Source organism: Musa acuminata, chromosome BXJ2-11 (genome assembly GCF_036884655.1).
Source record: "Musa acuminata AAA Group cultivar baxijiao chromosome BXJ2-11, Cavendish_Baxijiao_AAA, whole genome shotgun sequence".
Taxonomy (NCBI): Eukaryota; Viridiplantae; Streptophyta; class Magnoliopsida; order Zingiberales; family Musaceae; genus Musa; species Musa acuminata.
The window spans coordinates 29609663-29633886 of NC_088348.1; the positions used below are offsets into that span (position 1 = coordinate 29609663).

The 24224-nt window shown below is 41.4% G+C and overlaps 4 protein-coding genes and 1 pseudogene across 4 annotated transcripts; all 5 read left to right on the forward strand.

Annotated features, from left to right (window-relative positions):
• The first annotated feature begins 466 nt into the window (after positions 1–466).
• LOC135626713 (pectinesterase inhibitor 6-like) lies at positions 467–1762 on the forward strand. Its single transcript, XM_065132254.1, has one exon. It carries the CDS (start codon positions 1103–1105, stop codon positions 1697–1699), a length of 597 nt encoding a protein of 198 aa, XP_064988326.1. The 5' UTR covers positions 467–1102; the 3' UTR covers positions 1700–1762.
• Positions 1763–2238: 476 nt separating this feature from the next.
• LOC135627590 (blue-light photoreceptor PHR2-like) lies at positions 2239–4738 on the forward strand (annotated as a pseudogene).
• A 1182-nt stretch (positions 4739–5920) lies between these two features.
• Positions 5921–8736, forward strand: LOC103971964 (uncharacterized). The gene is made up of 2 exons (XM_009386133.3): positions 5921–6133; positions 8162–8736. The coding sequence occupies exon 2, from the start codon at positions 8180–8182 to the stop codon at positions 8519–8521; it is 342 nt and encodes a 113-aa protein (XP_009384408.2). The 5' UTR covers positions 5921–6133; positions 8162–8179; the 3' UTR covers positions 8522–8736.
• Positions 8737–12938: 4202 nt separating this feature from the next.
• Positions 12939–16130, forward strand: LOC103971965 (large ribosomal subunit protein eL18y). The gene is made up of 5 exons (XM_009386134.3): positions 12939–13001; positions 13090–13179; positions 13263–13391; positions 13469–13651; positions 15761–16130. Exons 1-5 carry the CDS (start codon positions 12999–13001, stop codon positions 15917–15919), a joined length of 564 nt encoding a protein of 187 aa, XP_009384409.2. The 5' UTR covers positions 12939–12998; the 3' UTR covers positions 15920–16130.
• Positions 16131–17548: 1418 nt separating this feature from the next.
• On the forward strand, positions 17549–19664 carry LOC135626712 (pectinesterase-like). Its single transcript, XM_065132253.1, has 2 exons — positions 17549–18608; positions 18693–19664. The coding sequence occupies exons 1-2, from the start codon at positions 17579–17581 to the stop codon at positions 19382–19384; spliced, it is 1722 nt and encodes a 573-aa protein (XP_064988325.1). The 5' UTR covers positions 17549–17578; the 3' UTR covers positions 19385–19664.
• The last annotated feature ends 4560 nt before the right edge of the window (positions 19665–24224 follow it).

Consider the following 24224-nt stretch of genomic DNA (forward strand, 5'->3'; position numbering starts at 1 on the left):
GATGCAATTCCTGTTGAGGCTATAAACATCAGTGATTCAGCTTTTATTGAGAACATCAACCCTGTGGTGTTCTAATTTCAGAGTTATCAGATTGATCTTGTTGGCTTTGATCTTTTTGTTTCAAGGTCTTAATATTTTTGTTTGATTTGCCTTATGCCTCTGTTATGTTCTTCCATCTAGACAGTGCAAAGTCATGCAGAGCATCTCATCAAAAGTCCCATGAAGACAATTCAGTTTAGAATTAGGTGTAGTTTTATTGCTAAGCAGACACAAGTTTAGTGGAATTGACTGTGTAGGATGTGACAACTACATGCTGCTCTTTAATGAGAAATGGTATGAAATTGTACTATGTATAAGTAGATTCCTCACAGGCTGGAACAATGTAGTTGACCACTCCTTTTATAGAATGATAGGTAAAACACTAGAATACATTTTAGTCAATTAGCACTTGTATGGAACAGTAGAGTTGACATTTGATATTTGATTTATGCTGAGAAAATTAAGGCTACTGACTCTTGACTGAGACTGAAATAAATCAGATCTTGCATTTCATCTTATTTTTACTATGCTGATGAAGTCTTCAAGGCAGATTTCTCTTGTTGTCAGTCTCATTAGAGTGGAATCTGATTTCTTTGATAGTCATTAATTGTAGTAATTCCGAAGATACTGTTGTCCATTTGACTTAAAATAATACATACATATCATAATAGGGTCTTCAACATCCTGTGGCCATCAAGCCACTCACACATCTGTACCCAAAATGACCTTGCACTGGGTTAACTTCCATCATCTTCTTGCACTGTTCCATAGCTCACATTCCTCGCACAAAAAGGAACAGCTCCTATGGCTTCTTTTGTTTCTCATCGCATCAAAACCCATCTCATCGTGTTATCTATCTTCCTTTTGCTGCTACTGTCTGATGAGCCTTTCACCATCTTAACACGAGAAAGTAGTCTGCTTTCTACCTTCCCAACTCCCTGCATTTATCATGCTCATCCCCTTCTTGCCTACATGAGATACCTGTCATGCCTGTAAAGCTGAAGCTTTCACCGATCCCTTTTAAGAACCTCCTACAGCTTACTCTTCCGCTTCGAGGACCGACATGGCATCCCAATCCCTCACCGCCGCGTTCCTCGTCCTCGTTACCACCATCTCCTCCCACCTCCTCACCTCCACGGCTGCCCCCGACCCCGACGACTACCTCAACGCCGCGTGCAATGCGACGCGCTACCCCTCCCTGTGCGTGCGCTCGCTCGCCGGCTTCTCCCGCGCCGCGGCGCCAGAGAACCCCTGCCTGTGGGCGCGCGCCGCGGTCGTGGTCACCGCGGTCGAGTCGGAGAGGGTGGGCGGCTACCTGGCGGGGCTGCAGCGCGGGGGGCGGATCCGGGGGCGGCGGGCTCGCGCCGCGCTCGCGGACTGCGTCGAGTGCCTCGCCGACGCGGTGTCGGAGCTGCGGGACGCGCTGGCCGAGCTACGGCAGCTGCAGCGGACCACGTTCGCGTTGCAGATGAGCAACGTGGAGACGTGGGTCAGCGCCGCGCTCACCAACCAAGACACCTGCCTCGATGGGTTCGCCGAGTTGCAGGGGAAGGGGGCGGTGGTGAGTGTGATCACAAGCAAGGTTTTGAACGCTACCCACTTCACCAGCAACGCCTTGGCTCTTGTCAATAAGCTTGCTTCCACAGGAGGGACGAGCTAATTAAGATGTCTATATTATGTATGATGTTAGAGAGCTTTAATATATTATCTTTATTAGCTAGAAGGATAAAGGATAAATTATTTTAGAAAAAAACTTAAAATTGTTATTATTTTTATTTTTCGTAAAATATTATTTATTTTTTAGAAGACGAAATTATATTGACGTTCATATAAAACTTGTAATATATAATACTAAAAAATATTTCCACTAAACAAAACTTCTATATATAAAGCGCCATTAACCGCTACTTCCAACTCAACTCGATGGAGCCAAATCACCAACCTCCAGTAGATGACCACCGAACTCGACCCCGTCGCCACCACCACCAATCTGCCATTGGCCTCCATCTCCCTCGCTCTCTCTTTCCTCCTCCCTCTCACTTTCCCTCTGCTCTTCCCCCCTCCAAGCACTCCACCCCTTCCAAGATCTCCAATTCCCTTCTCCGTTCTCCCTCCCCCTTCCTCCGCCGCTGCTCCATCGTCTGGTTCCGCGCCGACCTCCGCCGACTCTCTCTCCCTCCTCCCCGCCTTCCTCATTGACTCCGCGACTTCGGCCGGTCCCGCGCCGGATTCGACCGCACCGGCCACTGCCGCGCCTGCTTCCTCGTTGACTCCGTCGCTGACCTCCGCGCCGGGCTGTACCGCCGCGGATCTGACCTCGTGGCGCGCGGCTGGCGCCGAAGCTGTGTTCGCCCACTGGGAGGTGTCTCAGGATGAAGCGCCGGTGGCGGAGCGGGTGGTCAAGGCAATGGAGGCCGAGGGAGTCGAGGTGAAGTACTTCTGGGAAGCACGCTGCACCGCGTCGATGATTTGCCGTTCGAGATAGAGCACATGCCGACCAATTACGGAGGGTTTAGGGAGAAAGTGAAGGGCGTGGCCGTGAGGAAGACGATTGAGACGCCTGAGGAGGTTAAGGGGCTGCCGTCGACGGGGGATATTGATCCCGGGGAGATCCCAAGCTTGCAAGACTTCGGGCTTAATACGACACCAACCATTTTGCAGGTTTGATTTATTGTCTCAAGTTTGTCCCTTTTAACTGTTTTAAGTCTTAAAATTTTGATATCCCGTGAAAAATTCGTAAGTTCTCTAAGCATCTGAAGGAAAAAAAGAGGGCTTTTTAACTAGTAAGGGAGTGGAAGCAAAACCGCAGAATAAGATGTCATGGGAATGACAGGTAAAGAAGAAGAAAAGAATAGTTGCACAAGAAAAAGGATTGTATCAGAAGCAATAGTAGTAAAAATTGTTAGTGAAATAAGCAATTTTAAGATGGTTCCTTGTTATGTGGTTATTCATTTCTGAAGTCATACTAGTTTATGGAAAAATTAGATGTTTAAGTCAGCTCAATGAAAAAATACTTTTCAACCTAAAAAGATCCTGCAATGTCCAAATTTCATTAGATTCTCATGATCTTCTACTCAAGGATGGACCAAAACTATAGATAGTTTCAGCTTCTAGTGACTTAAATATATTTGATATCGTTTTAATTGGTCTTTGGTTCTTCTCTTCTCATAGTGACTTAAATATATCTGATGTTGTTTTAAATGGTCTTTGGTACTTCTCTTCTCATATTTTATGATTAATCAAACCATGTTAGCATCTGCTACATTCTTATGACTTATCTTGAAATTTTTAGTTGATGTGGCATACTATATGACTCAGGATGGCAAACCTGTCGCAAGTGCTACTCTTGTGGGTGGTGAGACTGAAGCACTGGAGAGATCGAAGAAATTTGCCGCTGAATGTTGTGTGCCCAACCATATAAAGAGAATGCTAGGGACCATGGCTAGCAATGGGATGTCTTTCTCCTCACTTCTTGTTTGAGGAGCTGAGCTGAAGAAGACGGCAACTAGGTATATTTTTCATGACATACGAGTCCCATCTCCTTTAATGATCTTTGATGAGCGTAAAATGAATCCTTGTTTCCAAGCTTGTAGAATTAGATATGTGGAATATGATCTCCTATTCCTTATTTGTTTGTATAAATCATGGAGTCCTGATTTTGGTTTTCAGTACTGTTTCTGCTGCTTCACCAAAGAAGAATACTGCTGATTCAGAAAATAGTGGGATGAACTGGTTGACGTTCGAACTACTGTGGAGGGATTTTTTCAGGTAGTGTATTGTACACAAAGGTTTCCTCTGCATTTACCTTTTCTTCTGTTTGTATTGAGTTGTTATACATCGTACATACAATAATGCCAAACATTGTTTCTGTAGGATATGTATGGGGATATTTCTTTGAAGGTATTGGATTTAACTGATTTTAGCTAGACATTCTAGCACAAACTTTTCTTAATATAAATTGCTTTTCTTGGGTCAAAAGACTTTATAGTTGTGCAAATGTTATCACCAACACAAGCTAAATAGTGGTAGAATGTCATATGCAGAAATCTGATGAAATAGCAACGCTGCTGAACAATCTTGGGTCTTTGGTTCAGGAACTCTAAATTTACTTCCATACTGCTAACTGTTAACTGGTTGTCTAAATGGAATGTTATCTTTCTTTCTTTTCAGGTTCATCACCAGGAAGTGCAGCTCCACAAAGAAAAACCTCCAAATTGTACTGGCTACAGCTTGCTCTGGTGCTCTTGCATTACTCTGCTTCTCTCAGTTGAACTCTGCTATGGCCTTTGAAGTTTGTGGTATTCTTGAAGAGATGATGAGTTCCTGATTCAATTTTCTTTCAGTTCTGATTCCCTCTGTTGATTCTGAAATTTGAACTCAGCTGCAGCCTTAGAAGTATGAGGTATTCTTGAAGAGACCAATAAGTTCCTGATTCAACTCAATTTCCAGGAATTGTCATAGCCTGGCCTTGTATTTTCACATCAGCAGATTGTATTGTGCCCTTCAGAATAATCAGCTACTTTTTCTGTATTTCTTTTTTCCACTGTTTTGTCGAGAAGAGAGAGAGAGAGAGAGAGTCTTTAACACGTCTAATCCAACATTTAACTAGATGGTTTATTTTGCAATGCCTATAGAGAGAGAGAGTAGACATTGCTGAACATTTTGCAAGTTGCAATGCCATTGATGTTTCATGATGTAATAGAGCTGGGGAGATCTAAAGACGGTGAGCTCCTGAACTGTTGCAAGCCTTTATATTTTCTATGTTTATTCTTTTTCCACTGCAACTTTCTTGTAATACTTTTAATTGAAATTAAAAAATTCAATCATAAAATAAATATAAAATACGGAATATATATATATATATATATATATATATATATATATATATATAAGCCTATCCAAATAGTAATTGATGATGATAAGATTGAATGCTCTAATCTTACTATTCATCAAGGTTCGTCGTACCGTACCGTACCGGCGTTTCGACCTGGGCTCGGTACCGGTACGGTACGGTATATCGCTCGGTACACACACTCACGTGTACCGAGCACTGTACACTGCTACAGTGTTACTGTACACTGCTACAGTCGGTACGGTACGGGGCGGTCCGCGTACCGCTGGCCTGTCGGACCGGTATGTACCGCCCGTACCGGGCGGTACAGTCCGGTACGGCAAACCTTGCTATTCATAACCTTCACTAAGTTCGGTTAATTATAAATTTTAGTTTTTTTATTTTTATACTTTAAAAAGTTATATTGTCATCTTTATAATTACGAAAGTGAAATATCTAGATTCATTTATTTGGATGTCGTTGGTTTTATTAATGAAAATATAAAAATAAAAAAAAATAATTTTAATGTTTCAATTAGTGATAACGGACAATAACGTCACTAGGGATTGCTCGGCAACTGTGTTAATATCGACGCAAATGTAGAGCGACCCTCAACGATATCATCGTCAGTCACCGTTAATTAAAATATTAAAATTATCTCTTTACTTTTTATTTTCATATTTTTATTGATAAGACTAATAATATTAAGATAAATAGGTTTACATGTTTTACTTTTATAATTATAAAGATACAAATACAATCTTTTAAAGTATAGGGATCGAAATACTTAAAGTAATATATAATTAGCCCTTAACCTAATTATTTTATAACAAATAACCAAAGCTGCTATGATCAATCTGAGGGTTTTTTTTCTTAAAATATATCTATTTTATTTATTTTTTAAAGTGAAATTTAATATTGTTTTGATGGGATCAATTCGTTTAACATTTGGTATGTTGCAAAGCCCACGTCGGACCGCATTCGATTATTTGATTCGAGTCTCGACCGGGTAAGGCTTGCGGCTCGGTTTTCACATACTGAAAGGTTAACGGGTCGGGTTCTAGTGCGAGACGAAACAATCCGTCATCCACAAACAAACCCTCGGCCTTCTCCCTCGCCTCACGCTGCGTTCCTGTCGGAAGACCTAACCGGCCTACCTCGCCCTCTCCGACGCCCCCCGGGGTCGCCGGCCGCCACTCCCTCTCTCGCTTCGTCCTCCTCTGTTCTATCCTGGTTCTCCGTTTCCGGGCCACCCCGCACCAGGTACTCCCTTCCCCGAAATATTTAGTTCAAACACTGGATCATCAGATGGGTAGGTCAACCCTCGAGATTACGGCTGCAATACACCTTTTCTTGGACATTTGGTGTCATTGGAATCTGGAAACGGCATTCTCCAATACTGCAACAATATGGCTTTTCTATTAGAATCTTCGTTCCTTCTTTTGGGTAGGGGGAGTGAGTGATATTTTGCCGCTGGGAAATCGTGTCTACACATCGGAAGAAATCAAGCTCGACATGAGCAAGAAAATGCAATAAAGCTAGCTTCTGTCTGTCCTGCACAGGAATTGAACTTCTAGCAGAGGACAAATGCAACCAGTTCCTTCTTTTTTGCATAAATTGCACATGTTTCTTTCAGCCATATTTATGAGATGCATTTTTATTAGATCCTATGCCCCTTCCTTTTGCAGTGAAGTAGAGAACAGTCAGTTCCAATAGAAAGGTTGCGAGAACAAAGAAAAACTCTCTCTGAATCATAACATCAGCTCTTCTTCTTCACTCAGCTTGACCACCTGATTATGATAAATTTCAAGTACACACACTCATGATCCACATGACAATCTCCTCCACCTCATTCAGCTTCATCCCATGATTTTAAAAATTTGAAATCATTCCTTCTGGCCTCAATCATGTTGAAGTAGGAGTTGTCGCCATCACCCTTCTCCATCTATTTTGTTCTTCATTGCCATTTGAGTTTGCTATGTTGAATTTTTTGGAAGCTTCTCTTCCTTAATAATTTTGATATCTGCATTTGGTTTCTAATTTCCTCTCGTAATGAAGACATCTGCTATTTCTCTTCAATCCTCTCATGCAATCCTGAGTATTCTTCTCTGTTTACCTTTTCTAATATTTGCTTACGAAGGCTTTTGCTTTCGAACAAACTTGAACATGCAGCATCGAATCTGAATGGAAAATTAAATATCCTTGTACTTTCTCAAAGTTAACAACAGTGGTTGAGATATCTGAAATACCTGGAAGGAAAAAAGAATGGAAGACCCTTGTTGGGGAAAACTAATAAAGGCTCTACCTAATTTTCTCAGTTTTCTATGATTGTTATGACCTTGTTTTATTACACCAAATATTTGGACAGCCTCTAAATTGAAGTCCAGTAGTCCAGTCACTTTCATACAAAGTCTTAATTCAGAGAAAGTAGCAGGAAAAGATCACCAACTCATCGGCGACCAGATTTATATTAATTGTTATCCTCCTCGTTCCACCTTTTCATTAATTGAAGGCAGAATTAAAGGTCAAGATTGTTCAGTTTGGGTTGTTCAAGTGATAGCAATTCGGAGTGTTAATATCTTGTGATTTGGTGAATTTTGATACCTCTGCTACCATTTCTAGCACATGATAAGCCAAAATAAACTTATGGTTAGAAATGTTATTCACGACACCTTTTAAAGTGCAATTGCAGACTATATTTCTTTTGTTAGAAATGTGAACTCCAGTTGTGGTATAATCTTAGATAACACTGACAAAACCCGTAAGTGTTGAATGGATAAAAAGCATTTCTTCACCTTGAGTTTCCGTTCCAGGAAAGAGAACCTGTTTTTTTGTTTTAATTTGTATTATCTTTCTTCCTGACCTCCTGCAGTTGTTCTTCTTTTTTACTTCCGGTTGTCTGAAACACAGTTTAAGCAGCTTGAGATAATATTTGCTTTTCTTTTGAAGCCAATTGCATTGTTCATCTTCAACCACCAGTCATAGCATTCAACTATTAGATTTGATTTCTTTTTCTGTACCATTCTCAGTATTGTGTTTTCTGAAAGCTAGCACCAATTTACATGAAGACTTCAGCAAGAAAATTATGTGCTTCTGGATTTAGTAGTTATAGTTATATAAGCCCACCTGTCTGGTGCAAAATAATGCTGATAAGATATTATATTTCCTAATAGTCTCGTACATGTCGATCAATAGATTAATTACATAAAACAGAAAATGGTCATCAATTATTAAGTTCAAACTTTTATGTTGTTTTGGTTTCTAGAACCTAATCCTTCTTGATCCTTGCAGGTCATCGCCACCACAGAGATGGTTATGCCTATAGTTAGGCCACCAAGAATCGTCGGCTTCCTCAAGCCATATGTGCTGAAGATGCATATCACTGACAAGTATGTCAGTGCCCAGGTCATCCACACCCCTACCACTGAGGTCGCCGTGTCAGCAAGCTCACACGAAAAGTTGCTGAGGCCAAGCATTGGTTCCACCCGAGATGTAGCTGCAGCGGCCAAGATCGGGAAGCTACTGGGCGAGCGTTTGCTGCTCCGGGGCATCCCTGCTGTTTCTGTGTTCTTGAAGACGGAGCAAAAATACCATGGAAAGGTCAAGGCCGTCATAGATTCCATGAGAGATGCTGGTGTCAAGCTGCTTTGAGGTCTTCCATGGCTGTCATCGAGCATATCTCAGGGGAATGATGATGTTACTGTAAATATGCAACTTCTTCAGCGAGGCAGTAATCATCAGAACGGTCTGCTTTGAGATTGTTGTTGGATCGCAGTACATCGTTTGATGGAGATGAACTTTTAAGTGATTATTACATCTAAATAAGAAGAATATGATAAGATAAATTAGGAGAACCATTCTCTTCATTCTCGCACTCACTTCGTCGAACATCCACATCGTTTCTTTCTCTTATTTACTTAATATTTCAATAATTAATGAAAGAATAATGGACAATGCTTTATTTTATTTTAAAGCATTTAATCTGAATCTTAGATAGGAGTATTGTGGAAATAATAAGTGCCTGAAATTATTGATTTAGTTTTTTTCCAAATTTTATCGGAAAAAGAAAGTTTCAATTAATTAACTAAAATCAACTTCAATAAAATAAAATAAAAATAGTTGAATTCTACATGACAAAGCAGAAACAGATACCAAACCCGATCGTCACGTGAATCCCACGTGACTCCCCACCTCCCCATATCTCCCCACTGCTAGCAAAATCTCTTCTGTTCGTTATCCACCACACTCAACATCAAGCAACCTATAAGTAGTCGACACGTATCGTTCAATCTCATTGACTACATGACATGTCTCTTTATGACAGGGCACACTATTGCAATTTTGCGTATAGAAGATATCTGGATCCCCAGCCCCGGCAGATCCTATTCTTATTGCACCACGTCACCATGTGGATCCAAATCGACGGTCCAGATCGATCCACGCGTGACCAATTCCCTCTACGAGAACCCCTTCTACCTTAGCCTCCCCTCTGTTGTATTGGAGCCTTCTTTCCAGCGTCAGTTCTTCTTCTCAGGGGCATTTCTGTGAACAGGTTGGCGGAGAGGTATGGGCCTTCTCGACCAGCTCTGGGACGACACCGTCGCCGGCTCCGGAAGCAATCCTTCTCTGGCCTCTGCTCCAATTCCGGCAAAGGTTCGGGCCTTTTCTTATTCTCTTTTTCTCCTTGAATTGATTCCAGATCGGAGGCGTCCTTCGATCTGATGACGCCGCTTCTGATCCGACCGTTGCAATGGCGGCCATGTGGTGGTGGAACAGAGGGAGCAGCGAAGGTCGCAGAAACCGGCCGATCGGATGGGGCCGGCGAGGAGGTGGCTGTGAGGGTGACGCGGAGCATCATGATCATCACCAGCGAATGCCACGCCGCCAATCTCGCCCTTTTCCGGTGAGGACTTGGTGCTTTAGCAGCATTTTCATCGTGCCACAATAGATTTGCTTACTGATGTGTGCTTTGATCGATACTTAACCCAGTCAGACTCTGTCAGGTTGATTTGGCTATTTCTTCTGCTTACAGAAAATGTATGCAGCATGATAGCTTGTGGTCCTCAAGTACAAATGTAAGATGAGCAGCTTGAAGCTTCGAATTTGGGTACTTATACAACAGCAATAACCACAAACTAACAACTTGAAGAACAACTAAGAGTCAAATTGTTGTTTAATTATCATTAATAGCTTGGAAATTTTGTAATCTCTTCGAATCTATCTCTCCCGTCTCATTGTTGTGCAAGTGCAGCAACAACAACACAATAATAACTCATAAATTCCCAATTATTTGGGTCGGCTACATGTAGATTTTCTATCATTGATCTATGCCTAGAGAACTTTTATACTTTAATTGATAGCAGTCGGATCTCCTTTTATAGTTTATAGAAAAATTGTCATGGTTGTGCCATAACAATAACCCCCCAACACTGCTGGTCTTAAATTGCCATCAGTAGGTTTAAGCTTTGAATGTCTTTGGACCTATTTCTACTAATTCATTTTGGACAATTCTTAGTAGTTTATTTTGACCTGATGATATGAGTTGTTTCTCTATCATAATTCTATAGGACATCCATTTTATTATTTCTTGTTTCTTCCTTTTGTCTTACATCTTTATTATTTAGAACTGACATTAGATTACTCGAAGTATGCTGAATTTAGTTTTAACAATGACTAGTAGGCTACTACTTCAACTTGTTATGATGCAGTTCCATCATAATTCTTTCAGATATCCATTTTAGGACAACTTGCTGCTTGCGATTGGTAACATCTCGATTATTTAAAGGTGAGATTAGATTACTCGAAGCTTGCTGAATCTAGTTCTGGCAGTGTAGTCTACGACTTCAACTTGTAATATAATCTTGCATGCCATTTGTTTAATGCGCTTTTGACGTAACCGTGTGACTTGTTATTCTATCATAGTTCTGTCGGGCATCCATCTTAGCACTCCTTGGTTCTTCTTTTGGTTGCATGATTATTTAGAGGTAAGACTAAATCACTGGAAGTATGCTGAATTTTGACATTAATTTGTTGATGTCAGAATGTACCAAACAATTTGTAATCTTTTGGTTTTTTTTGGTACTTTTAGGCTAGGTATGCAATTTCGAATGGTACCGCTCGGTACGGGCGGTACGTACCGGTCCGATGGCATACCGGTACGAAACCGCTCGGTAACAGTGATACAGTGCTCCAACGGTCAAATTGATCATTAGAGCTCTTTCTCATAGTATTTAAATCATTTTTCTTCCATATTTCACTCTATTACATTCTCATACTCCCTTAAACTATTTCAATTTTTTTTTTCTCACATTTGTACTCTTCTAAACTCTACAAAACAACGATTTGTAAATTGAATCGAGACTAATTTGAAAAGATTAAAATGAAGAACTTTCTAATCAAGAGATATGTTTACACAAGGACAATCCGTAATGGACTGAAATACGAACCTTGCACAAGATATTCTTCAAAGCCCAAAAAAGATATGTGATACTATTTTTACCTAATTTACATTGATTTTACTAAACTTATGCTATTACTATATTTATTTCTAACTTAAAAATCCTATCCTAACTTTTTTTTTATTTTCAGGTATTTTCGGAGGGTTTTACACATAAATTAGGTGTACCGCTCGGTACATGGTACTGTACCGTACCGAGCCAACCTCGAAACACCGATATGGTACGGTATTGCATACCTTACTTTTAAGTGGGGAGTGGAACCGATTCAAGAGGAAATCATCATCTGATGCTTATGGAAGAATGGAAGGAGGAATGGCAGGATCCCAGGATTCCACATGAGGTTTGAGCAGATCTAATACCTACTTCATGGGAGATACAGGCAAGGTTTCTTTGTTGGTGCAAGTAAAATTCTAGTAGTGTTATGAAAGATGAGAGCTCAGAACTGAAGTCTCTTATAATGTACATAGTGTTGGTGTGGTTGTTCCTTCTTTTGCAGACACTGTAAAAAGAGCTTGTGATAATGGTAGCTGGAATGAGAGGTTGTTAAAGGCACCTATCGAAGTATGATATAATGTCTTTTGCAAACACACTGGTGAATGAATGGAGTTGTTGGATGTTCTGCTTATTCATTGTGATGCTGTGATTTATTTGTTCTCCTATAAGATCAGTGATGGACCTCATCACCATCCACTCAACAATCACCTCTCATCCTCTATAAGATTTGAGATATACAATACCATTTACCAACCAATTTCTTCATCCTTCCCTAATTTGATTGAATTTTTTAAATATGTAATACTAGATGTTGGGGTGTGTATATAAATATAAATATATATATATATATATTTAAAATTTTCACAAAAATATCATGTACTTGTGTAATTTTTTTTTGACATTTGAGCTTCTAATGAGGTCCCATTTTTTCTTATATGTAATGCACTATTTTTGAATGAAATCTAAAAAATAGTAGGATTTGTTAAAATATTTTAAAATTTTGGAGATATCTTTAAATTTGATTGCGATGGACATATGTCAGTGTTTTTTATTTTTTTAAAAAAATTATATTTTTTAGATTTTTTTTATCTCCTATAAAGTGTGTTATTTTTTAATTTTCTAAAATTTTTGAAAATTTTCATAAATTTATCATACATTTGACTTTCTGATTAGGTCCCAAATACCTGATAAAAATTTAGTTATTAAAAATTTTACCAACATGTGATGTTATTATTTTTGGCCAAATATCCTGAAAGTTTTATGATACTTCTGAATTGAATTTAGATGGACATATGTCAATATTTTTAATATTTTTAAAATCATTCAGGTACTATATAGTATATTATTTTTTAATTTTAAAATATATTTTTTAAATTTTTAGAAAATATCAAACACTTATGTAATGATTTTTAACATTTTATTTTCTAGTTAGGTCCCAAACACCTTATAAAAATTTAATCATAAAAAATGTTTTACTAATATATGATGTATTATTTTTATAAAAAATAAACAGTAACAAAGATATATGTAATGTTTTTTTGACAACAATTTTGGATTGCACAAAATGACAATATGAAAACTCTTTATATATATATATATATATATATATATATATAAGAGCTAAACCCTAGAAAAAACGAAGCGACCGCGGGTAGCAGGAGCAGCAGAGAGCGGCTATGGTCCTCCCATTTCGAATACCCTCTCTCGTTTAGCAACCCTTGTTTCCCCCTCTTCTCTCATCTGTATTCTTTGTCTTTGGTTTTTTAGGGCATCGATCTCGTCGCGGGAGGCCGGAGCAAGAAGGCGAGGCGCACAGCCCCAAGGTCCGACGATGTCTACCTCAAGCTCCTCGTTAAGGTGTGATTTTTTAGATCGGTTGGTTTCCTCGTTACGATGTTAATTGAATCTAATGGATTGGTTTGTCTTTATCATGTGATCAGCTCTACAGGTTCTTGGTGCGAAGGACGGGGAGCAAGTTCAACGCGGTGATACTGAAGAGGCTGTTCATGAGCAAGATCAACAGGCCTCCGATCTCCCTCAAGAGGCTCATCACTTTCATGAATGGGAAGGTTGGACCTTTTATCTCGTCTCTTGTTACTATGGTTTTGATTGGGTATTCTCCTGATTGGCTTGATTCTCCTACCAGGACAACAAGATTGCTGTTATTGTCGGGACGGTTACCGACGATAAGAGGGTTTATGAGGTTCCAGCGCTCAAGGTGACGGCTCTGAGGTTCACGGAGACGGCGAGAGCTAGGATTCTAAAGTCCGGTGGCGAATGCTTGACGTTCGATCAGCTTGCTCTGCGGGCACCTCTCGGGCAGAACACGGTATATATAACACTTTCCTCTGCGTGCTTTCAGCATGTTTCTTATGGCTCATGTTAAGCCTATTTGTGGTATGATATCTATGATTTTAGCTATGCTACATCTGTGCAAATAAACTAATCTCTACTTTATATCACTGGTACCTCTTGATATCCCTGGTGTCTCTACGTGAGAGTGAAAGAAGGAACTTTGTAAGGCAGCTCGTTTCTTATAGCATATGTTAAACCTATTTGAGGTATGATTTCTATTATTTTAGTTATGGTACATCTGTGCAAACGAATAAATCTCTATTTAATATAACTGGTGCCTCTTGATGTCACTGGTGTGTCCAAGAGAGAAAGAGGGAACTCTGTGAGGTTGTTTAGGGTTTATCCTTATGTGAGGGGTCCGATTTAATCTCAGCTGTTAAACTGAAGTAAGTTGTTAATACATTAAATGTACACTATATACATCTTGAGCCCCTTGTGGAGCTAAACACAAGTGCAAATGCTTTTTCGGGCTCAGCTTATTAAAAACCAAACAGTTTCTCAAGTTTTGGGCTAGGCTGTTGTCTGGCAAACACATCGGGTTCGGGTTTGAGCTGAACGTCAGGCCAAGCAAGCAACAAGCTGGGCTTACAGTCGGTGCTGATACAGATACAGCATCGTTCTAAGCAATGATGTATATTTAGAACAATGGAAGAAACAAATTGTTCATTGAAGTCAATCTGGGAAAAGCAATTTGGAGATTTTCTCTGATTATGCTCCATCCTGCATGGTTTCTTTAAAATTATAAGAATTTTTTTTAGTTCTTTGAAAGCCAGACATTGCAACAGGGGGATATTTTCATTTGCTGGGTGAAAACATATAGAAATAACTATGCAGGTTGTGTATGCAGATCACATATTCATTTTCTAGAAATACTTTCCTTGATGAAGATTTTCCAATTAAATGTGTTTGGTTTTGGGAAAACATGAAAGAGCTTTAACAAACTTTCTTTTGTTCTCTTCTTCAAGATTTGTTTATAAAATGCAAAGGATGCTAAGCATGGACTTAGTTTTAGTTATTCGTCTTTTTTTTTTCAATTTATCTGCTTGGGTATTTTTCACATGAGTATGTTGTCCTACTAACCATCATTAAGGTAGAGAATTTGTTATGAACAATTTAACTGTAGGTTTTGACTTTTCAGTTTATTGGCTTTAATTAGTGTGCTCCTTGAAAAAGTTGAAGCTGGTCTAAATTAGATATATAATATATTGAATGTTACCTTACAGGGATATATCTTTTGATGTAGCCATTTTCTTCTTGCATTTGTGGTTGAACATTTTGCTTATTGTTGCTTTTGGTTAAACGTTTGTTGTCTATTTTATCTGGCTGGAGATTTCTGAATTTCAGCAGCATAGTACCCTTTTGAAAACTTGATTCTTCAACACTAGACTTGAGATTAGGTTCTCTGGTGTTTAAATGAGAAGGATGGGAGTTCCTTCAATAGAGATGGCTCAATTAAGCTAACATATAGCCCGCATGGTTTTTCTACTGATTCGATGTGTTAGCTTTTCTTAACCAGTTCCAGTGGCTACTTGCCCCAAAAGTACCGACTGTCACGTGTCTCACATGTTTTAATTATGCCTTATGTCACAATGTATTAATGTGGTATTTGTCATCTATCTATTTGATAACTATGCTTAACCTAGTTATCCTTGTTAGATAACAAGTAGGTAGGACTTCTGCAAGTTCATATTGTTCCATTTTAGCATAATGAATGACTTGACCATTAAATACACATAAAGTTGGTTTTCATTTGATTATCCAAATTGATCTGTCATTGGATGTAAAACTTATGATGGATTATGCTTCTTATTTTGATGTCCTTGTGGCTACTTAATTTTTTATTTATGCTTGATTTGAATGTCCAATATGTATCAATCAATTTAGCTACTTGATTGTTATGATCATCCGTTGGTAGTTACTTGCCTAGTAAGAATGCCGGTAGCTTCATCTCTCATTATCCAATATCACTTGCTTTATGTTGGTATGAACCAGTTGTATATTTGGTGCATGTACAATACGGAAAACAAAGTAGTAAAAATTGCTTGATTGTTTTTCTCATAGCTTATCGAACAATAATGTACAGGTACTCCTTAGGGGTCCAAAGAATGCCAGGGAAGCTGTGAGGCACTTTGGTAAAGCGCCCGGTGTTCCACATAGCCACACTAAGCCTTACATCCGGTCCAAGGGGAGGAAGTTTGAGAGGGCTAGAGGAAGGAGGAACAGCAGGGGTTTTAGGGTTTAAGTCAGGTCGTCCCTTTCTCTTAGAACTATTTACTCCTTCTGTAGCATTAAGAGGTTCCTATCATCATTGCTTCTATTGCTCATTTCAATTTTAGAAAGCAAACGGCAAGAATTTTTGTTAAGACTTGTGTTGTTTGCATCATCAGCACAATAAGACATTTTGTTTGATTCCTACCCATTTTGAAGCTTCTATTTCAAGGTTGATGATGCTACTTAACAGTTTTGAAGCAATGCAAACAAGAACTGTGTTTCATACTTTTGGCTGTGGCTGTTGTAATCTTAGTAAGATGCTAATAATCTCAGATCTTACTGTAACTTAAATAATGAAAACAATGCATCTTACCATATTTTTTTTTATTTTTTTAATTAAAAATAATGTAAAATAGAAAAGAAAGTATAATTTAAAATAAAATCATAATTTTTCATTCATATCTGTAATCTTTGGTTTTCAAAAACCTGAAATTGTAAACTGAATTTTAGGTCCGTTCAAAATGATTTTGATTTGAGTTACTCATAATTTTAGATATAAATATTTTTCTTTGCCAAACTATTATACCTTTTTTGAGAAAAGAAAATTATAGCTATCAACCCGCAGAAGAAAAACCATTCTTCAAAGGTTTGGCAACTCAGTCAAATTCCATTAGGTCTGTCCGATCCTCTTTGGACGGTGAGCGGACAAGTCATCATCAGCTACACACCTTTCCTTCTTCTTCTTCCTCTTCTGCCGACCTCGTCCCACCTCCGAACTGCACATCTTGACTCCATTGTGGAAGTGTCCCAAATCTGCCTGTCTTCATGCAGAAAATAGCAGCTTATGTATTCCCTTCGTTGGGTCCCTGCAAAACAATGGTCTCTTCGTCTCTTGCTTATTAGTCTTGGAATTCATGTGTGTGACAGCCTGATGCATTATGACTGCAAAACCGTGTTGCGATGTATCTTTTCCAGCTTCCAGTAGATAACATCAAAATGTACTTTGTATTTTTCTTCATGTTCTCAATATAATATTTATTATTTTATTGAACATCTGACATAGGTTTAATTATAATCATAATTGACTTCGATCGTAATCAGTTTGACCGATTCAATCTCAGTTCGGCAATTAGCCGAACCGGTACGACGGATTGGGTTCGAAAAAGTTGGTCCCAAACCACGAAGACTACGAGGATACAGCTGCGGTGGTCAAAAGATGTATGTTAATTGTCTCCTCTCCTCAATTCTCGCTATGACTTGTGTTCCTACGTTTCTTCAATGTCAAAACTACAGAGAAACCACATCTAAGATTGAGCTTTTTGTCATCGGTCCAGATTTGTGTACTTTACTCGGCAAAAGCTGATTCACCCTTCTTAATCGTTGGTCATTCTATTTCCTTCTCTAAAAACATAAACATGTGAACTCTCTCTCTCTCTCTCTCACTTCCTACTCGACGCGTTTCATTGGTCTCTAAAGTCAACAATGTTGACCTAATTAGTCTGATATATCTCATATGTTATGCTGATTGGCGTAGTAGTTTGCAGCGTGGTTTGACTTACTCAAGAATGCGAAGAACCATTTCCCTTCGAAGGAGTGCGAGAAATGACCACGAAGCCCCTCAAACCCTCCTATATAACTCCCCTGTGACCGCTCACCACCTTCGTCGTCCCGAGGAAGAGCTCTTTACGACATGGCTTTTTCCCACACCGGTGTCCTTTTCCTCTTGTTGCTCTCCTTCCTCCTCCTCCTCCTCGTCAATCCAGTTTCATCCGACGCCCCTCCGTCGGCCCCCGTCGACCCTTCCACCGCGTGCAACTCGACGCTCGACCCCAAGTTCTGCAAGACCGTCCTCCCGCGCCGAGGCTCCGACAATCTCTACGACTACGGCCGCTTCTCCCTGGCCAAGTCCCTGTCCAATGCCGGGCGGTTTCTCAACCTGGTCAACCGCTACCTCGCCGGCCGCTCGACCCTGTCGTCGACCGCCATCTTGGCCCTCCAGGACTGCCAGCTACTGTCCAGCCTCAACATCGACTTCCTGACGTCGGCCGGAGCCACGCTGAACTACACCGACAATCTCCTCGACCCCCAGGTCGAGAAGGTGCAGACCCTCCTCTCTGCTCTCTTGACCAACCAGCAGACCTGCTCCGACGGTTTGCAAGCCACGGCGTCGGCGTGGTCCGTCAAGAACGGCCTCTCCGTCCCCATCTCCAACAGCACCAAGCTCTACGGCATCTCCCTCGCGCTGTTCAAGAAGGCCTGGATCCCCAAGAAAAAGTACAAGCGCAACGGAGGTCGTGTTCCCTCGAGAGTCCTCCCCCACGGAAGGTCGCTGCTATTCCACGAAGTCAACGTCGGCCGCAACGGCGAGCTGCCGCTGAGGATGTCGGCCCCTAAGAGAGGGCTGTTCGAGAGGTGGAGCGGCCGGCGGCTCCTTCAGGCCACCGACACCGTGCAGGTATACGACATCGTGCTGGTGAGCCAAGACGGCAGTGGGAACTTCACGACGATCAGCGACGCCGTGAACTCGGCCCCCAGTGACCTCGACGGGAGCACGGGCTACTACTTGATATACGTCGCCGCTGGGGTCTACCAGGAGTACGTCGTCATCTCCAAGCATAAGAAGTATTTGATGATGATCGGCGACGGGATCAACCAGACGGTGATCACCGGAAACCACAGCGTCGTTGACGGCTGGACTACCTTCAACTCCTCGACGTTCGGTACGTGGACTGTCGTCGAAATGCTCCTTTCCTTAGGCTTTCGTGAAGCTATCGATCTTACGATTGCTTGTTCCTAACCTGCAGCCGTCGTCGGACAAGGTTTCGTGGGGATCAACATGACCTTCCAAAATACCGCCGGGCCGGCCAAGCACCAGGCGGTCGCGGTCCGAAACGGCGCCGACCTGTCCACCTTCTACAGCTGCAGCTTCGAGGGATACCAAGACACCCTGTACACCCACTCCATGAGGCAGTTCTACGGGGAATGCGACATCTACGGCACGGTGGACTACATATTCGGCAACGCAGCGGTGGTGTTCCAGAGCTGCAACGTCTACTCCCGGCTGCCCCTGCAAGGCCAGACCAACACCATCACCGCCCAAGGCCGGACCGACCCAAACCAGAACACCGGCACGTCGATGCAAGACTGCAACTTCCTCGCCGCGGCCGATCTGGCGGCGGACAACGGGTCGACGATCACGTACCTCGGCCGACCGTGGAAGCTGTACTCGCGGACGGTGATCATGCAGTCGTTCATGGACTCGTTGATCGACCCGGCGGGCTGGCTGCCGTGGAACGGCGACTTCGCGCTGGACACGCTGTACTACGCGGAGTACAACAACAGCGGCCCCGGCGCCGGCGTGGCCAACCGCGTCACATGGCCGGGGTACCATGTGATCGGCAGCAGCGACGCCGCCAACTTCACGGTCAGCAGTTTTATTCTGGGGGATAACTGGCTGCCTCAGGCCGGCGTGCCCTACGACAGCGGATTGCTTTGATCCATCCTTCCTGCATCGGGATGCTGCTTAGAATAATTGACTTGGAGAAGGGATTCAATTGTGGAGGCATCGGGAAACACTTGCACAGTTCCATCCATTTCTTTCTTTCTTTCTTTCCTTCCTTCCTACTTTTAGTTGCTCGAATAAAAGCCATTCATTTTTACGGTTCTTCGTCTTCTCCTCGTCCCTCATTTCAAGCTAAAGGCACTGTAAGTCAAACCTGTCCTCGATTAGTGTGACCTAAAAAGATCGCATGGCTTTGACTGATTCTTTTCAGAAAGATCTAAATGGACTCAATGACCGAGACTAACGATAAGATGTGAACCAAACGACAAGCTTTACACGCACAATGTCTCTTCCGGAGACCACACAAGAGTCCTGTACTGTTCGTGAAGAAGAATCCATGCACATATCTATCACAGGGACAGATGTAGAGATGCAGATCTTGTTCCTGCTTGATTAGATTACACTATTTGACCGAACCTCGTATGAGGAAAGCGAATCTTAGCTGCCGAAGTCTAAATGCAAACTCCATCACCCAATCAAAGTGTTTCAACTTGCATTAGAAATTAACCAGAGTTGAAGATCTTTAGGAAAGTCAACGATGTTGAAGATTATGTGACACGTCTAAAGTATGGTAGTGTTTAAGTAATGAGGGTGAGACGTCCAAGATCCAAATCATTGTAGTAGAGAGAGAGATGCGTGATCTGATCCCGGCGCTTTAGCTTCGACGGTGGACCGGCAGATGGGGCAGGTGGAGTGCGACCGAAACCACATGTCGGCGCAGTCAGTGAGGTGCTGGGGAAGGAGAGAATCGAAAACCTTTCAAAAACTAAGAGAAAAAGCAGACATTGGCTCGTGACCATGATAGGAGCGTCCCTTTCTTGCCGTTGTTGAGCTCGGCCACGCACACGGCGCCGCACTCCAGCTTCTCGAAGACCGGTAGCGACGAGAGAGCGTCGGGGTGGAGCCCAGTATTGTGTCTGGAAACTGAGGGAAGAGGAAGTGTCGGTGGGTTCGCTTTTGCGCCGACACCGGCTGCTGGTTCAGGGAAAGAGGATGGAGTACACGGCGGCCATGGCTGTGTTCGCGAACAGTGTTTGCATGTGGAAGGATTGAGAAGAGAATAATATTTCATGTTGGATTTCATACTTTGATGGAGCCAAGGAATTAATTTTTTATTAAGATAAAGTCTGATGATGATGAAGTCAAAGGATTAGATATTATATTAGAGGATAATAGTACAGATCTAATGATCTACCATAAGAATAATGTGTCATGTCGAAAGAACGAACTGTATGTCGGAAAGATGGTTGACGTGTTTGAGTTTTAATGGGCTGAAATGGAATGTTAAGTTGGGTTGTAATAGGCTGAAAAGGGATTCAATTTGGGCTTCTATTGGGCCAACCTCAGATCTATTGGGCCAAACTTAGAGGGGTTAAATATAAGGTTCTTTTTTATTTTAAAATAAGATAATTAACATAAAATAAATGAATAAATCTTAATTATTAATTAAAAAAATAATATAATTATAGTAGCATGATAAATTGTAAAATAATGATATTTTAATCAATGTTTAGTAAAGCAATTTATTAAAAAATTAAATAACAAATCACCAATAGTTACATACATCTCACATTTTCTAAATATATTATTTACATTATTTTGTATGGTCGTTTTACTTTTTAATTTATATGTTATATATTTTTATTAAATATATAATTTCAATTTATGTGGATTCAAATTAGTAGGTTCCGAAAATTAGTGGTTTATTAAATAGGCTTCTACCATGGAAGGCAATCAAAACATTTAAGTTGATCATTTTATAATATAATTAAATAAAAATTAATATATAATAGGCTCTTTTATTTTTGATAATTTGTAATAATTCGATCGAAGTTTACATCTCGATCTTTAGATTTAAAAATTTTATATTAAAATTATAAAAATATAATATTTAACCCTATTTACTTTAACTTTAACTTTATCGACATATGATATAATATGTGATGGTACGTGTATTAATGATATGAAAACGAAAGATAAAAAATTAATCCAATAATAATAGTGGAGATAACGTCATGAGTGATTATTGTGATAGTGGTCGACGACAATGACGCAATGGCCAATCTTACCAATGTTGATCCGAACATCGATGATGAAAAGAAAAAAGAGATTGATGAGACATCTCCATTAACATTAGAGGAAGAAGAGAAGGGAGACAAAGCAATAGTGCCACATCGCTCTATCTTCTTCCTTCTCCGACATCATTTTGCATGTACATCGATATCGAAGAAAAGATAAGTGAGATAGATCAATGTGATGTGCATATGCTATCAGGTACTATATTTTTCGTTGGTTAAATATTTTATTTTTATAACTATAAAAATTTTAATATTAAGTTTAATGATTAAAAAAAAATCTAACTACTATGTAATTAGCCCGTCGGGATGTGACTCGTGGAATCGACTTGACAAAAGGAATCGTTTGCTGCTTCGACACCGTCGATCGCTCGGCGACGCCTCTCTCTCTCTCTCTCTCTTTCGTGCGTGCTGTGCTATCAGATTATGCCACGCCGACTGAAACAACGACGACGACGACGACGACTCCTTTAGCTTGCCTCGCCGATGCGTCTACATGAAAGTGGAGACAGCCACCATTAGGTCGCATTCAGAAACCCACGTCGTTGTCCGTCGGTGGTGCTCCGCTCGCGTGCAGGCCGTCGCCTTCTCGCTCCCACATCGCTGGATCGGCCATGTGAATGATGCCTTCGACAACATCGTGCCATCCAGATGGATGCTGCAATCTGGTGTTCGCTTTCTCGTTGAGCGTCTGATGGGCTTTTGGCCACTCCAATTATTTTCATACGTATTCGTCGAAAATATGGATCGATTAAACCCCAAAAAAAAGAGGCTAAAAAATACTTAGAAATAGACAAAAGCTTATGATGATTTACAATTCAACCATATCTAATTATTCTAATCCCAATCTAATTCACTATTTTGTTGACACAGTAATCTGAGATCACAAAGCTGTGTCTTTTTAGCGCAGAAGGTTTCACTTTTTTTGATGGCCAACCTGATGCGAGATTTTGCAGTCAAACATCATCTGCTCTGTGGAAGAGTAAAGGTTTGAAAACTGGTATTTCTTCCGGGCCAGACACTGTGAGCTTTTCTTAGGCACAGTGAAGATGTTTCTCCAAGAAAATGACATGCATCATCTGAGTGGAGTTTTGGGCCTAAATCAGCAGCAGCTGTGCCATTAGGAAAACCTGCACTATATGCACTTTTGTTGATGTGAGATTAAGGTATGCAAATGGACTCTGATGCATACCTGTCCTGTGATCATCCCTTGGAAAAATGTCAGGAATATATATATATATATATGATAGGTTCATGAAAGAGATGACATACTGTGGGCCTATTAATTGTAGAAGAATGAAGAGATAAGAGAGCCATTATAGCAGGTGGTGTCTATTTCAGCCAGTTTCAGATATAGGCTTAAAGTAATCATTCTCACATGGTGGTGTTGTCTTTGTTGAATCTCGGATAATCTATGTGTTGAGATAAGTGTGCAGGATTAACTACGATGAGAGTAAGACAAGCAGCAGGTGTTGCGCCGGAGTCAAGATCATGATCACGTTGGGAGTTCGAGAGTTCGACGGAAGTTCGGACGGTCGTCGGAGGTTCAGCGAGAACAGATCCGAGAAGTCCAGAAGCTTGCCAAGCGAAGCTCGTCGGAACTCGCCAAGTGGATCGTCGCAAAGTCCAGGAGTATGCCGGATGTCCGCAGAAGGATCACCGAGGGTTATCGGTTGATCGACGGAAGTTAGCCGGAAACTCGCCGGAAGAAGCGATTGACGCATCGGAGCAAAGCTGCAGAAGTTGTCTTAGAGTTAATCGTAGTTAGCATGATGATTAAGCATGAAAATGGGAGGTGATCCCATTAGCTTAATCTTGGGGCAATTGGGCCCCTGAAAAGATTCAAAGTGGGCCGAATGGAGTGAACCATTCGGACCCAGATTGCACCAGGAGGTGCAACCGCCCCAGCCAGGAGGTGCAACCGCTTGGGCTGTGGAGTTGGGAGGTGCAACCGCCCCAGCCAGGAGGTGCAACCGCCTGGGCTGTGGGGTTGGGAGGTGCAACCGCCCCAGCCAGGAGGTGCAACCGCCTGGGCTGTGGGGTTGGGAGGTGCAACCGCCCCAGCCAAGAGGTTGCACCGCCAGAGCTCAAGTTTCGAGCTCTGCCAGGCGATGCAACCACCGAGCTCAGTCTTCGAGCTCTGGCAGAGAGGTGCATCAGCCTGAGCTAAGTCTCGAGCTCTGCCAGGTGATGCATTCACCAAGCTCAGTCTTCGAGCTCTGGCAGAGAGGTGCATCAGCCTGAGCTCAGTTTCGAGCTCTCCCAGGTGATGCAACCACCGAGCTCAGATTTCGAGCTCTGCCAGGTGATGCAACCACCAAGCTCAGTCTTCGAGCTCTGCGAGGTGATGCAACCATCGAGCTCAGTCTTCGAGCTCTGGCAGAGAAGAGCAATCGGCTGAGCTCAGTCTTCGAGCTCTGCCAGTTGAGGCGGTGCCACCTCTCCAGTTGAGAGGTGCAACCGCCTGATCCCAGAATTCTGGGATTTGATCGATTTGATCGTTTTGAGCTCGAATTTTGAATTGGGTTGGGGCCTATAAATACCCCACCCATTCAGCACTGAAAAGATACAGACCAATACCGAAATCTTGATCTTTTCTGTGATTCTAAGAGCTCAAAAGTGTTGTAAAGCCTTTAAGTCTCCTCCTTCTGTTCTTCAAGTTTTCAATTGTAAAGTGAGGAGAGAAAGGTCTGTAAAGG